We start from the raw sequence: 15,150 nt of genomic DNA on the forward strand, positions 1-15,150 counted from the left end.
ATTGAATTGGTTGAGAAGCACAGGATTCTATACTCACTATCTCTACCTGCTGGTAGATAAATGCAAATCTATAAGTCCTGGATTTCCCTGGTGCACAGGACAAGGAATTAGTTGTGTGCACTGTTATATGTTGTATGTGCTGGGTGGAAGACACAAGCAGACCTGACGAAATACTGTGAGCGGTGACTACAATGTGCACAGGTGACTATAGATATCTCCCTTCTCTTTGCGGCAACTAATTGTAGTTGTTTGTGTCGCTGCGTTTTAGGGAGGTTAGAAATATGCCCACTTGATTTGTTATTGCTCTTTACCAAAGACTTGGTAGTGTAACTTTTTTTTTTCAAGATAGTTATTAACAAAACCTTTATATTTTCACTTTCCTCTTCTCCATCCCCAACACACATTTGTATTTCCCATTCATAGATTAGTCTGTGTATTTACTTAACTTTGTTTTTGTTGTACAGGTTGCTGCAATGTGATCTGTTCTGATAAAACGGGGACTCTAACAAAGAATGAAATGACTGTAACTCAGATTTTTACATCAGATGGACAGCATGCAGAGGTACTAATTAGTTATAGCAGAGTGTTCAAAGTTTTTCAACAGTGAGTTACATGATCATATGTGGCTGAATGATACTCCTGAAAATCTGTGACTCTCTTCTGACTCTCTTCTGAAACTATATTTCTCCGAGGACAAGCAGGCTGCTTGTTCTCACGACTGGGTGATGTCCGCGGCAGCCCCCACCAACCGGAAAGAAGCTTCGCGGGACGGTCGGCACGCAGGGCACGCCCACCGCGCATGCGCGGCCGTCTTCCCGCCCGTGCGCGACCGCTCCCGCCAGTTCCTTTTTTTCCGCGTCTGGAGAGAGTCGTGCTTCGCCGCTCTCTCTTGTTCAGCCGCCGGATTTTCGATCGCGTTTACGCGATCGCGCTTTTTCTCTTTGTTTTCCGGTCTAGTTACCGCCCGGTTCCTTTGTTTTTTCAAAAAAAAAAAAAAAAAAAAAGGAAAACCCTGCGCGTGTGGAGCACGCGCTCCCTTTTTCCCTCGCTTCCAGCGGGGACGCCGCATTGCGGCCTAGTGGCTGCTCGGTCGTTTCTCCTTTTCGTGGTGTGATTTCAGCCACCATTGACGCTTTGACTTCGCCGACGCGATTTTTCCGTCGATGTCCTCGAAGGTCCCGAGTGGATTTAAAAAGTGTGGTTGCTGCGGCCGGCCGATCTCGCAGACCGACACCCACGCTTGGTGCCTCCAGTGCCTCGGGCCGGAGCACAATATCAAGTCGTGTTCTCTGTGTCTCGGTCTCCGGAAACGGACTCAGGTTGCAAGGCAAGTTCTGCGGGACCGTCTTTTTGGAACTTGCGCCGGCCCCTCGACGTCGACCTCGAAGGCATCGGTATCGACGACCGGCCCTTCGGTACCGGTATCGATGCCCGAGACATCGGCACCGATGGCAGCGACCCCAGGAGAACAGGTCCCGTCGGCCCGCCGGTCCTCCGGTGAGAGTGGGGGTGAGAGGCCGCGTGGGCAGTCGGCCCCGGTCACTCCCTCAGCTCGTGGGCCACGGGACCGAACCCTGTCTGACCCGGTACCTCGAGACCGAGGGGGATCGACCTCCTCCTCCTCCATGCCCTCCGGCGCCGGTGACGGGCATCGCAAAAAAGATAAGAAGCGTCGTCACCGGTCGCCCTCGGTGCATCCGGATGTCGGAGAGGAGGCGACGCCGAAGCACCATCGTCGGGAGGAGAGGTCTCCGTCGGTTGTGGAGGTACCGACGCATCGGGGTTCCGGCACCTCGGTGCCATCTCCTGGCCCCCAGCAGCTTCTGGCGCCGACACCCCTACCGGCCCCACCGCCTTTCCCGGCAGCGGGCCTGGACGAGTGCCTCAGAGCCATCCTTCCGGGGATCCTGGAAGGGCTGATGCGCCAGGCTGTGCCGGCGCCGGGGGTGCTTGCGCCCTCGGCGCCGATGACTGTGGCGCCGGCGAGCTCTAGCCCGGCGCCGGGGCTGTCGACGCCGCCACCGCTTGCGGTGCCGGTCTCGACCGCCACGCAGGTGGAGTCCCCGTCGACGTCGATGGAGGGAGCTCCGTCCCCGCCGGCGCGGGAGTCCACCGCTCGACGACACCGAGACCCTGGTGCCTCGACGTCGAGCCGGGCCCGGTTCAGGACTCAGCTACATGAGCTTATGTCCGACACCGAGGATGAGGACTCGTGGGGGGAAGAGGAGGACCCTAGATATTTCTCCTCAGAGGAGTCTACGGGCCTTCCCTCAGACCCCACGCCTTCACCGGAGAGGAAACTCTCGCCTCCCGAGAGTCTCTCCTTTGCCTCCTTTGTGCGGGATATGTCTATCAGCATTCCCTTCCCCGTGGTCTCTGTGGAAGAGCCGAGGGCCGAGATGCTCGAGGTCCTCGACTATCCATCACCACCTAGAGAGTCCTCCACGGTGCCGCTGCATAATGTCCTTAAGGAGACGCTGCTTCGGAACTGGGTGCGACCATTAACTAACCCCACCATTCCCAAGAAAGCAGAGTCCCAGTACAGGATCCACTCCGACCCAGAGCTAATGCGGCCCCAATTGCCCCATGACTCAGCGGTCGTGGATTCTGCTCTCAAGAGGGCACGGAGTTCGAGGGATACTGCCTCGGCGCCCCCGGGACGGGAGTCTCGCACTCTGGACTCGTTTGGGAGGAAGGCCTACCAATCCTCCATGCTCGTGACCCGCATCCAGTCATACCTGCTCTATATGAGCATTCACATGTGGACCTATGTGCAACAACTGGCGGACCTGGTCGAGAAGCTCCCGCCGGAGCAGTCCAGGCCTTATCAGGAGGTGGTCAGGCAGCTGAAGGCGTGCAGAAAGTTCCTGTCCAGGGGTATCTATGACACCTGTGACGTGGCATCTCGTGCTGCGGCCCAAGGTATAGTGATGCGCAGGCTCTCATGGCTGCGTGCCTCTGACCTGGACAACCGCACCCAGCAGAGACTGGCTGACGTCCCTTGCCGGGGGGATAACATTTTTGGTGAGAAGGTCGAGCAGATGGTGGACCAACTGCATCAGCGGGAAACCGCTCTCGACAAGCTCTCCCACCGGGTGCCTTCAGCATCCACCTCCACAGGTGGACGTTTTTCCCGGGCCCGGCAGGCTGCACCCTACTCTTTTGCGAAGCGTAGGTACAACCAGCCGGCCCGAAGGCCTCATCAGGCACAGGGACAGCCCCAGCGCGCTCGTTCTCGTCAACAGCGTGCGCCTAAGCAGCCCCCTGCGCCTCCACAGCAAAAGCCGGGGACGGGCTTTTGACTGGATCCACGGGAACATAGCCGCCCTACAAGTGTCCGTACCGGACGATCTGCCGGTCGGAGGGAGGTTAAAATTTTTTCACCAAAGGTGGCCTCTCATAACCTCCGACCAGTGGGTTCTCCAAATAGTGCGGTGCGGATACGCCCTGAATTTGGCCTCCCTGCCTCCAAATTGTCCTCCGGGAGCTCAGTCTTTCAGCTCCCATCACAAGCAGGTACTTGCAGAGGAACTCTCCGCCCTTCTCAGCGCCAACGCGGTCGAGCCCGTACCACCCGGGCAGGAAGGGCAGGGATTCTATTCCAGGTACTTCCTTGTGGAAAAGAAAACAGGGGGGATGCGTCCCATCCTAGACCTGAGAGGCCTGAACAAATTCCTGGTCAAAGAAAAGTTCAGGATGCTTTCCTTGGGCACCCTTCTGCCAATGATTCAGAAAAACGATTGGCTATGTTCCCTGGATTTAAAGGACGCATATACTCACATACCGATACTGCCAGCTCACAGACAGTATCTCAGATTCCGCCTGGGCGCACGGCACTTTCAGTATTGTGTGCTGCCCTTTGGGCTCGCCTCTGCCCCACGAGTGTTTACCAAGTGCCTCGTGGTGGTAGCGGCCTACCTACGCAAGCTGGGAGTGCACGTGTTCCCATATCTCGACGATTGGCTGGTCAAGAACACCTCGGAGGCAGGAGCCCTCCGGTCCATGCAGTGCACTATTCAACTTCTGGAGCTGCTGGGGTTTGTGATAAATTACCCAAAGTCCCATCTCCAGCCAGCCCAGTCTCTGGAATTCATAGGAGCTCTGCTGAATACCCAGACGGCTCAGGCGTATCTTCCCGAAGCGAGGGCCACCAATCTCCTGGCCCTGGCTTCGCAGACCAGAGCGTCTCAGCAGATCACAGCTCGGCAGATGTTGAGACTTCTGGGTCATATGGCCTCCACAGTTCATGCGACTCCCATGGCTCGTCTTCACATGAGATCTGCTCAATGGACCCTAGCTTCCCAGTGGTTCCAAGCCACCGGGAATCTAGAAGATGTCATCCGCCTCTCCACCAGTTGCCGCACTTCACTGCTCTGGTGGACCATCCGGACCAATTTGACACTGGGACGTCCATTTCAAATTCCGCAGCCCACGAAAGTGCTGACGACGGATGCCTCTCGCCTGGGGTGGGGAGCTCATGTCGAGGGGCTTCACACCCAGGGTCTGTGGTCCCTCCAGGAAAAGGATCTGCAGATCAACCTCCTGGAGCTCCGAGCGATCTGGAACGCACTGAAGGCTTTCAGAGATCGGCTGTCCTGCCAAATTATCCAAATTCGGACAGACAATCAGGTTGCAATGTATTACGTCAACAAGCAGGGGGGCACCGGATCTCGCCCCCTGTGTCAGGAGGCCGTCGGGATGTGGCGTTGGGCGTGTCGGTTCGGCATGCTCCTCCAAGCCACGTACCTGGCAGGCATAAACAACAGTCTGGCCGACAGACTGAGCAGAGTCATGCAACCGCACGAGTGGTCGCTCCATGCCAGAGTGGTACGCAAGATCTTCCGAGAGTGGGGCACCCCCTCAGTGGACCTTTTCGCCTCTCAGACCAACCACAAGCTGCCTCAGTTCTGTTCCAGACTTCAGGCACACGGCAGGCTAGCGTCGGATGCCTTTCTCCTCCATTGGGGGACCGGCCTCCTGTATGCTTATCCTCCCATACCTTTGGTGGGGAAGACCTTACTGAAGCTCAAGCAAGACCGCGGCACCATGATTCTGATAGCGCCCTTTTGGCCCCGTCAGATCTGGTTCCCTCTTCTTCTGGAGTTGTCCTCCGAGGAACCGTGGAGATTGGAGTGTTTTCCGACTCTCATCTCGCAGAACGACGGAGCGTTGCTGCACCCCAACCTTCAGTCCCTGGCTCTCACGGCCTGGATGTTGAGGGCGTAGACTTCACTGCGTTGGGTCTGTCTGAGGGTGTCTCCCGGGTCTTGCTTGCCTCTAGGAAGGATTCCACTAAAAAGAGTTACTTTTCAAGTGGAGGAGGTTTGTCGTGTGGTGTGAGAGCAAGGCCCTAGAACCTCGTTCTTGCCCTGCACAGAACCTGCTTGAATACCTTCTGCACTTATCAGAGTCTGGCCTCAAGACCAACTCAGTAAGGAATCACCTTAGTGCGATTAGTGCTTACCATTATCGTGTGGAAGGTAAAGCCATCTCTGGAGAGCCTTTAGTCGTTCGATTCATGAGAGGCTTGCTTTTGTCAAAGCCCCCTATCAAGCCTCCTACTGTGTCATGGGATCTCAACGTCGTCCTCACCCAGCTGATGAAACCTCCTTTTGAGCCACTGAATACCTGCCATCTGAAGTACTTGACCTGGAAGGTCATTTTCTTGGTGGCAGTTACTTCAGCTCGTAGGGTCAGTGAGCTTCAAGCCCTAGTAGCTCATGCTCCATATACCAAATTTCATCACAACAGAGTAGTGCTCCGCACCCACCCAAAGTTCCTGCCAAAGGTGGTGTCGGAGTTCCATCTTAACCAGTCAATTGTCTTCCCAACATTCTTCCCCAGGCCGCATACCCGCCCTGCTGAACGTCAGTTGCACTCATTGGACTGCAAGAGAGCATTGGCCTTCTACTTGGAGCGGACACAGCCCCACAGACAGTCCGCCCAATTGTTTGTTTCTTTCGACCCTAACAGGCTAGGGGTCGCTGTCGGGAAACGCACCATCTCCAATTGGCTAGCAGATTGTATTTCCTTCACTTACGCCCAGGCTGGGCTGACTCTTGAGGGTCATGTCACGGCTCATAGTGTCAGAGCCATGGCAGCGTCGGTGGCCCACTTGAAGTCAGCCACTATTGAAGAGATTTGCAAAGCTGCGACGTGGTCATCTGTCCACACATTCACATCTCATTACTGCCTCCAGCAGGATACCCGACGCGACAGTCGGTTCGGGCAGTCGGTGCTGCAGAATCTGTTTGGGGTGTAAATCCAACTCCACCCTCCAGGACCCGAATTTATTCTGGTCAGGCTGCACTCTCAGTTAGTTGTTCTTCGTAGGTCAATTTCTGTTGTACCCTCGCCGTTGCGAGGTTCAATTGACCTGGGTTATTGTTTTGAGTGAGCCTGAGAGCTAGGGATACCCCAGTCGTGAGAACAAGCAGCCTGCTTGTCCTCGGAGAAAGTGAATGATACATACCTGTAGCAGGTGTTCTCCGAGGACAGCAGGCTGATTGTTCTCACCTACCCTCCCTCCTCCCCTTTGGAGTTGTGTGTTTCATCTTTTGCTAGTCATTCAACTGGCGGGAGCGGTCGCGCACGGGCGGGAAGACGGCCGCGCATGCGCGGTGGGCGTGCCCTGCGTGCCGACCGTCCTGCGAAGCTTCTTTCCGGTTGGTGGGGGCTGCCGCGGACGTCACCCAGTCGTGAGAACAATCAGCCTGCTGTCCTCGGAGAACACCTGCTACAGGTATGTATCATTCACTGTCCATAGCCACCAGATAGTACTGTAATGTTTCAAAATCATAAGTGCTGCCTGTCTCTTGGGCCCTGTGCATGGAACGGGTAGCATTTCAGAAAATGCTACCGTAGAGGATCTGGATTTGAGCTTTCTACCTAAGAGTCTAAATTTGGTTTCCAGAACCTCTCTCACACATTTTCCTATGTCATTGGTACCCACATGTACCAAGACAACCGGCTCCTCACCAGCACTATCTAAAATCCTATCTAGGTGACGTGTGAGGTCTGCCACCTTCACACCAGCCAGGCAAGTCTAAAGCATCTTCAAGTGGTTTGGTCCACTGCCAGGAAAATCGTACATAAAGCTCACCTCTATGACCACATCTCTCTCCTCAAAGAACAGAAAGGGTGGTGAATTCATGGAATGGCCTCCCAGTGAAGATGGTGGAAGCCTGTATCTGAATTCAAGGAAGCATGGGACAAGTAGTGGGATCTCTTAGGGAGAGGAGGAAATAGTGGATGGGCAGATTGGATGGGTCGTTTGGCCTTTATCTGCTGTCTTGCTTCTGCGTTTCTATGCTTTTTCTCTGATGTATTGATCTTTAAATTCTCCTGTGTGGTGGTTGATTTTTTTTTTTCTTATATTAATCTTTATTACATTATACAGTGGTGGAAATAAGTATTTGATCCCTTGCTGATTTTGTAAGTTTGCCCACTGACAAAGACATGAGCAGCCCATAATTGAAGGGTAGGTTATTGGTAACAGTGAGAGATAGCACATCACAAATTAAATCCGGAAAATCACATTGTGGAAAGTATATAAATTTATTTGCATTCTGCAGAGGGAAATAAGTATTTAATCCCTCTGGCAAACAAGACCTAATACTTGGTGGCAAAACCCTTGTTGGCAAGCACAGCGGTCAGACGTCTTCTGTAGTTGATGATGAGGTTTGCACACATGTCAGGAGGAATTTTGGTCCACTCCTCTTTGCAGATCATCTCTAAATCATTAAGAGTTCTGGGCTGTCGCTTGGCAACTCGCAGCTTCAGCTCCCTCCATAAGTTTTCAATGGGATTAAGGTCTGGTGACTGGCTAGGCCACTCCATGACCCTAATGTGCTTCTTCCTGAGCCACTCCTTTGTTGCCTTGGCTGTATGTTTTGGGTCATTGTCATGCTGGAAGACCCAGCCACGACCCATTTTTAAGGCCCTGGCGGAGGGAAGGAGGTTGTCACTCAGAATTGTACGGTACATGGCCCCATCCATTCTCCCATTGATGCGGTGAAGTAGTCCTGTGCCCTTAGCAGAGAAACACCCCCAAAACATAACATTTCCACCTCCATGCTTGACAGTGGGGACGGTGTTCTTTGGGTCATACGCAGCATTTCTCTTCCTCCAAACACGGCGAGTTGAGTTCATGCCAAAGAGCTCAATTTTTGTCTCATCTGACCACAGCACCTTCTCCCAATCACTCTCGGCATCATCCAGGTGTTCACTGGCAAACTTCAGACGGGCCGTCACATGTGCCTTCCGGAGCAGGGGGACCTTGCGGGCACTGCAGGATTGCAATCCGTTATGTCGTAATGTGTTACCAATGGTTTTCGTGGTGACAGTGGTCCCAGCTGCCTTGAGATCATTGACAAGTTCCCCCCTTGTAGTTGTAGGCTGATTTCTAACCTTCCTCATGATCAAGGATACCCCACGAGGTGAGATTTTGCGTGGAGCCCCAGATCTTTGTCGATTGACAGTCATTTTGTACTTCTTCCATTTTCTTACTATGGCACCAACAGTTGTCTCCTTCTCGCCCAGCGTCTTACTGATGGTTTTGTAGCCCATTCCAGCCTTGTGCAGGTGTATGATCTTGTCCCTGACATCCTTAGACAGCTCCTTGCTCTTGGCCATTTTGTAGAGGTTAGAGTCTGACTGATTCACTGAGTCTGTGGACAGGTGTCTTTCATACAGGTGACCATTGCCGACAGCTGTCTGTCATGCAGGTAACGAGTTGATTTGGAGCATCTACCTGGTCTGTAGGGGCCAGATCTCTTACTGGTTGGTGGGGGATCAAATACTTATTTCCCTCTGCAGAATGCAAATAAATTCATATACTTTCCACAATGTGATTTTACGGATTTAATTTGTGATGTGCTATCTCTCACTGTTACCAATAACCTACCCTTCAATTATGGGCTGCTCATGTCTTTGTCAGTGGGCAAACTTACAAAATCAGCAAGGGATCAAATACTTATTTCCACCACTGTATATTTTTTGTTTTTATGATGTACTCCAGGTTTAAAGTGTTCAATGTTTGCTTGAAAGGTGTTACAGACAGTGAATGGAACTAAACTATTCTCTGTATTCCTCATACTCACTCTCTCATTTTGCACAGTTGCTCAGGACTGGTCTAATGAAATCATTGCTTTCATAATTTTTCCTATTGTCTGTCTTTGCTTTTCAGGGGTGACAGGCATAATCAGCGAGCTTCCATCTGCCAACCCTATCCATTTAGTTTAAATGCTTGGCAACATATTTCACATATGGGATCCTTTTTTCCAGAGACAGATTCAGGCCATGATTACAGCACAGCCTTTTATTATTCCATATACAATCCCACTCCGTAGTAAGCATAAATCCTTTTATTTTTTGCAGCAGATTTTGAGTCATGTTCTGAGATCGGTTATACAATGGTCTTCTTTCCCTTGCCATGAGCCAATAATACCTCTGTAAAAGGTGTAATCTATGCTAGGTGTCAATGGGTATCCTTTAAATTCTGCAATTCCCTCTGTACTACACTAATTCCATTTCCAGTGAGGTTATTGACCCCTGCTTACAGCAGCTATGTAGTGCTAATAATTTTTTTTTTTTTTTTTTTGCATTCTTGCTACATGCCTATTGGGAGCCTTGGTTAGTATCTGACTCTGTAAAAATGATCCTGTGTGAGAAATTCAGGTCATAGGTTGTCAGCCTCGTAACCCAATGCCCAGATATACTTGTAGAAATTCATCGTTCTGGCCCAATGCATCCCTTACGGATTTACTTATGGATGGTTGAATATTCATTTAACTAAAAGCAGTGTTCTAACACTTGACTATTTGTATGCCACAATTTGGGTGGACGATGTTCAGTTGTGGAAAAGCTGTTCAGAAGATGTGAATCCGTTTGTGATTCCTACCAAAGTCTGCAGTTTGGTCACAGCATTTATTCCTGTGCTGAAATGGGTGAAATATTGCATTTATCAGATCAAAAATCATTCTCTTTGTCCTTATAGGTCACAGGAGTAGGCTATAATCGATTTGGAGACGTGATGAGCAATGGTGATGTTATCCATGGATTATGTAATCTGTCTTTAAGCAAAATTGTTGAGGTAAACTACTCTTGCACTAATAAACCCTAACTTATTATATGAGTAGCATAATGCGCTGGCTTCATTGCTGTGGATTTTTGCTCATCTTTCAGGCAGGCTGTGTGTGCAATGATGCTGAAATTAGAAACAATACGTTAATGGGAAAGCCAACTGAGGGGGCATTAATCGCTCTGTCAATGAAGGTAAGTGACAGATATTTGTGTTTTCATCATTGTGCAACAAGACAAATATTTTAAAATATGGAGGAGTATTTTCAGCATAAGTATTTTTATTGGACTTGTAATCTTTCAGTAAAATTTTCATAAGCTCTTATGTCAGCCACACAATATTGATTTGGTGGATTGAAAGGCTAATGATTGTTAGTATAATTGCACACTGCTATATGGTTGGTGCTTGAAGTGCATTGGACAATTCTTGTCAAGTCAAATATGGTGCAAGGAGTAAAATGAGAAAACACAAAGCCTGTGTGTGTTCTATCAGTAGGCTGTTTCATCCTCTCCCATACTGTTCTGCACAGCTTTATGGTAATTAAATTATGAGGCAAAAATTGAGGCCTAGGTTTTTATTTATGAAATCACATTGCATGATAACATGCTTTATTTACTGTGGCTGCTGCTTTTTTATGATAGGCCCTCTTTGGTAATAGCACACAACAGAGCTTGAGAAACATGTTCCATAGATTCCAATATCAAGTTACTTAATTGCTTCTAAGACTATGTACAGTTGAGATTACAACTGTGAATTTTTGGATGTATAAAATGAGTTTTCAGTAGATTACCCTCATTTTTGTGGTGATAGGGTTACATTGACATCAACAGAAATACCTGATAGAATCAAACTAGGGGACAGCTGACTAGTTTTCAAGAAAGTACTGAAGAAATCATATTATGTTTCCTACCCTTTCATTCTTCACTTGTCAAATATAAGGTACTGGTCTGTAAAGCAGGACACAACAGATGACCAAGATGAGAAATGGGAGCTCATTTTCTTACACAGTTCATAAGGAGAAATGCTGATATGGAATTTCTAGAATGCTATTGAAAGGGACTGTATTAAAAATTCTGAGTGAGAAACAGAGACCTTGAAGTGAACACATGTTTCAAATGGCCTGTTTTATGTTCTTAAATCATATGCAGATGGGTCTCGAGGGTCTTCGGCATGATTACATAAGAAGAGCTGAGTATCCTTTCAGCTCAGAGCAAAAATGGATGGCTGTCAAGTGTGTCCATAGAAAACAGCAGGTATAGTGCTCTAACTTTCAAAAGATTATGCACAAATCCTTTATTAGAATAATTTGCTAATAGGCTGCTCTGGTGGCCAGGTGATTACACTGGATGTTGCAACATTTGAAATCCTAATTTGATCGCTAGTGAAGTTCAGATTCACTTGGCAGGTTGTGTTGAGAGCAATGCTTTGGTAGGTTGTGTTGAGAGCAATGCTTTGGTAACTTTCAGAGCATCCTGTGAAGGAGGAGTTGCTGGCATACCTGCTAACTTAGGTTTCTACCCAAAGTACTGGGGCTCAATAACAGTTCCCCAGTTCTCCAGGACTCCTTTCCTTCAGACACTGCAGTGCAGCACGTGTGCCTCTTTTGAATTTGGTAGGGGCAAGGACAGGAATATAGATTTGTCTGAGGACAAGCAGGCTGAACTATTCTCACACATGGGTCGGCGATCCGCGCTGGCCTGGGAATCGGCAAAGGACATGGCAAAAAATAAAAAGATTTGCCAGAGCCTTCTGGTGCGCAAGCAGTGGTGCACCATGCATGCTCGGACTGCAGTTTCTTTTCTTCTGCGCAAGGAGCGACAGCTTTTTCTGTGCCTCCTCTCTTCGCGCCCGGGAAAGAGCCTTCTTTAATTTTAAAGCGTATTTTTCATTTGGTTTTCATTTAATTCTGTTTAAAAAAAAAAAAAATAAAAGATTTTCCCTTTATTTTTTTTTAGTTTTGTTTTTCCCTCTTTAAGTTTCCTTTCTTTTTCGATAGCGGCCGTCTTTTAGGCCATGCAGTCGGGTATCGCCCTTTTTCTTGGCACAATCGAGCCGTTTGATTTTTGCAGGTGCGGGCTTCCCTTCCATGTCATCGAAGACTCCCAGCGGCTTCAAATGTTGTACTCTGTGCAACCAGACCATCTCAGGTACAGATACCCATTCTTGGTGTATCCAGTGCCTTAGGCTCGACCATAGCCCATCTCATTGTGTCCTTTGTCTTCATATGAAGAAAAGGACTCAACTTGCTCGAGAAGCCCAGAGAGAAACTTTTTGGTGCTCGGTCCGGTCCTTTGGCATTGGAACGTTGACATCGAGGGACACATTGACGTCGGGAGCGGAGGTAGGCATGGCTGCGGAGAAGCCGACACGCTGGGAGCAATGAGGTATCGAGTGGGTCTCCACCTGTCTCGACGCCTCCTGCTGTCAGGCCCACGGGACCGTCCATCGTCGGACCCAACCCCGAGGCGACATGGGGATTCGACGTCGGCACCGAGGAGCCTCAGTGAGGTGCATCGAGCGACGGCTAAGAAGCACCAACACCGTTCCCTCTCGTTTCACAGTGCCGAGAGCACCTGAGAAGCGTTGGTGCCGGGAGGACCACTCCCCCTCCGTACAGGAGGTGCCAACGCGTCGGCCTCTCAGCAATCCGGTTCCTGCTCCCGAGCCTTAGCAGATTCTGCCACTGACTGCTCCATTGGCCCTGCAGCCTTCTCTGATGGCGGCTTTCGACGAGCGCATCTGGGCTTTGCTTCCAGAGCTTCTGGAAGGACTGCTGCGCCAGTGTGCTTCGGCATTGGGGGTGTTTGTGCCTGCCATGTTGTCTGCTTAAGCGGCGTCTGGCCCTCTACTTGCGGCGAGGTCTCCGAGCTCAGTGCCGCTTGCGGCTCCGGTATCTGCTGCCACCTAGGTTGACTCCCCATCGATGTTGGTGGAGGAAGCTTCACCACAGTCCATGCGGGCCTCTGCCCCTCGACATCACCATTGAGGCCGGCTCAGTCTCCGAGAACCCTGAGAGAGGTGCTTTCCAATACTGAGGAGGAGTACTCGTGGGAGCCAGAGGAAGATCCCAGGTACTTTTCCTCTGAGTCCTTTGGGATTCCCTCTGAACCTTTCCCTCCACCTGAAAGGAGACTGATTCCTCCTGAGAGCCTTTCCTTTTGATCATTTGTGTGGGAAATGGCTGAGGCCATTCCATTCCCTGCAGACATGGAGGATGAGCCCAGGGCTGAGATGCTCGAGGTCCTGGACTACACCTGTCCACCTAAGGAGGCAGTAACTGCTCTTTTGCATAAGGTACTTCGGGAAGTCCTTATTCAAAATTGGTTGTTCCCTCTGTCTGGCCCCATGCTCCCTAAGAAGACTGATTCTCAGTATCGGATCCACGGTGAACCTCTGTTACCCCATAACTCCATGGTGGTGGATTCCGCCGTCAAGAGAGCCAAGAGTACTAGGGACTATGCCTCAGCGCCCACAGGCAGAGAAGCTAGGACCTTGGATTCTTTTTGTATCCAATCTTACCAGCACAAGCATTCATTTGTGAAACTTGTGGAGGCAGCTGTCTACTTTGGTCGATGCCTTCCCTCCAGAGCAGGCAGAACCTTTTCACCAGGTGGTCAGGCAGCAGAAGGTGTGTCGTAAATTCCTGGCCAGGGGCGCATACAACACTTTTGATGTGGCGTCCAGAATTTCTGCTCAGGGTATAGCGATGCGCAGACTCTAACGGCTGCGTGTCTCTGACTTGGACCATTCCATCCAGCAGAGGATGGCAGATGTACCTTGCTGGGGGGATAACCTTTTCAGAGAGAAGGTAGAAGACCTGGTCGACCAAGAAATCACACAGATGCTATGGCTTCTCTCTCCTGCCGGGCACCTTCTGCTACATCCTCTTCAACTAGGATGTTTTTTAGGGGGTTGCGGCGTGCTCCCTAGTCCTATGCTAGGTGTAGGCACACTCCAGCGTCCCACCAACCTACTCAGAATCAGCCCCAGCGTGCTTGTTCCCATCAGCAGCATGCACCCAAGGCTCCTGCTGCTCCTCAGCAAACGCCAGGTATGGGCTTTTGACTGGCTCTAGATAAGCATAGCCACTGTAACAGTGTCCGTGCCGGACGACTTGCCGGTTGGGGGAAGGTTAATGTTTTTTCACCAAAGGTGGCTTCTCATTACCTCCAACTGGTGGGTTCTTCAAATAGTCCAGTTAGGATGCACCCTCAATCTGGAATTCACACCTCCAAATTGCCCACCGGGAGCTCATTCATACAGCTTCCAGCACAGGCAGGTGCTTGCAGAGGAACTCTCCGCCCTTCTAAAGGCCTATGCGGTCAAACCCGTTCCACCAGGGGAAGAAGGGCTGGGATTCTATTCTAGGTACTTCCTTGTTCAAAAGAAAACAGGGGGGATGCGTCCCATCCTAGATCTAAGGGACCTGAACAAATTTCTAGTTTGGGCACCCTTCTTCCCATGATTCAGGAAAACGATTGACTATGCTGTCTGGACTTGAAGGATGCATATACTCACTTCCTGTGAGCTGGAAGTATCGGAATGTATCTTTGATTTCGGCTGGGAACGCAGCACTTTCAGTACAACGTACTGCCATTTGGCCTAGCGTCAGCTCCTAGAGTTTTCACAAAATGCCTAGTAGTATAGTCGCAGCGTCGCTATGCAGACTGGGAGTGCATGTGTTCCCTTATCTCGACAATTGGCTGGTGAAGAGCACCTCGGAGGACGGTGCTCGACAGTCCATGCGGATGACTATTCAGGTGGTGGAACTACTGGGGTTTGTAATAAATTACGCCGTCCCATCTCACTCCTGTTCAGAAATTGGAGTTCATTGGATCACTACTGGACACGAGGACGACTTGAGCCTTTCTCCCCAAGGCATGGGCAAACAACCTTCTGTTCCTAGTATCCACGGTCCGAACGTCTCAGCAAGTCACAGCTCGGCAGATGTTGAGACTCTTGGGCACATGGCCTCCACAGTTCATGTTATACCCATGGGACGTGTACACATGAGATCTGCTCATTGGACCCTAGCTTCTCAGGGGTTTCAAGCTGCGGGGAATCTAGAA

The 15,150-nt window shown here is 50.4% G+C and overlaps 1 protein-coding gene across 7 annotated transcripts in view; it reads left to right on the top strand.

The window, feature by feature from the left end:
• Nucleotides 1–15,150, top strand: part of ATP2C1 (ATPase secretory pathway Ca2+ transporting 1) — a 291,909-nt gene that overhangs the window by 154,629 nt on the left and 122,130 nt on the right. For all 7 annotated transcript variants that reach the window (XM_030206388.1, XM_030206411.1, XM_030206380.1 and 4 more), the window contains 4 exons: nucleotides 465–562; nucleotides 9,998–10,093; nucleotides 10,186–10,275; nucleotides 11,230–11,334. In XM_030206388.1, coding sequence (XP_030062248.1) covers nucleotides 465–562; nucleotides 9,998–10,093; nucleotides 10,186–10,275; nucleotides 11,230–11,334 — 389 coding nt within the window. The remainder of the gene's footprint in view (nucleotides 1–464; nucleotides 563–9,997; nucleotides 10,094–10,185; nucleotides 10,276–11,229; nucleotides 11,335–15,150) is intronic.

Source organism: Microcaecilia unicolor, chromosome 1 (genome assembly GCF_901765095.1).
Source record: "Microcaecilia unicolor chromosome 1, aMicUni1.1, whole genome shotgun sequence".
Taxonomy (NCBI): domain Eukaryota; kingdom Metazoa; phylum Chordata; class Amphibia; order Gymnophiona; family Siphonopidae; genus Microcaecilia; species Microcaecilia unicolor.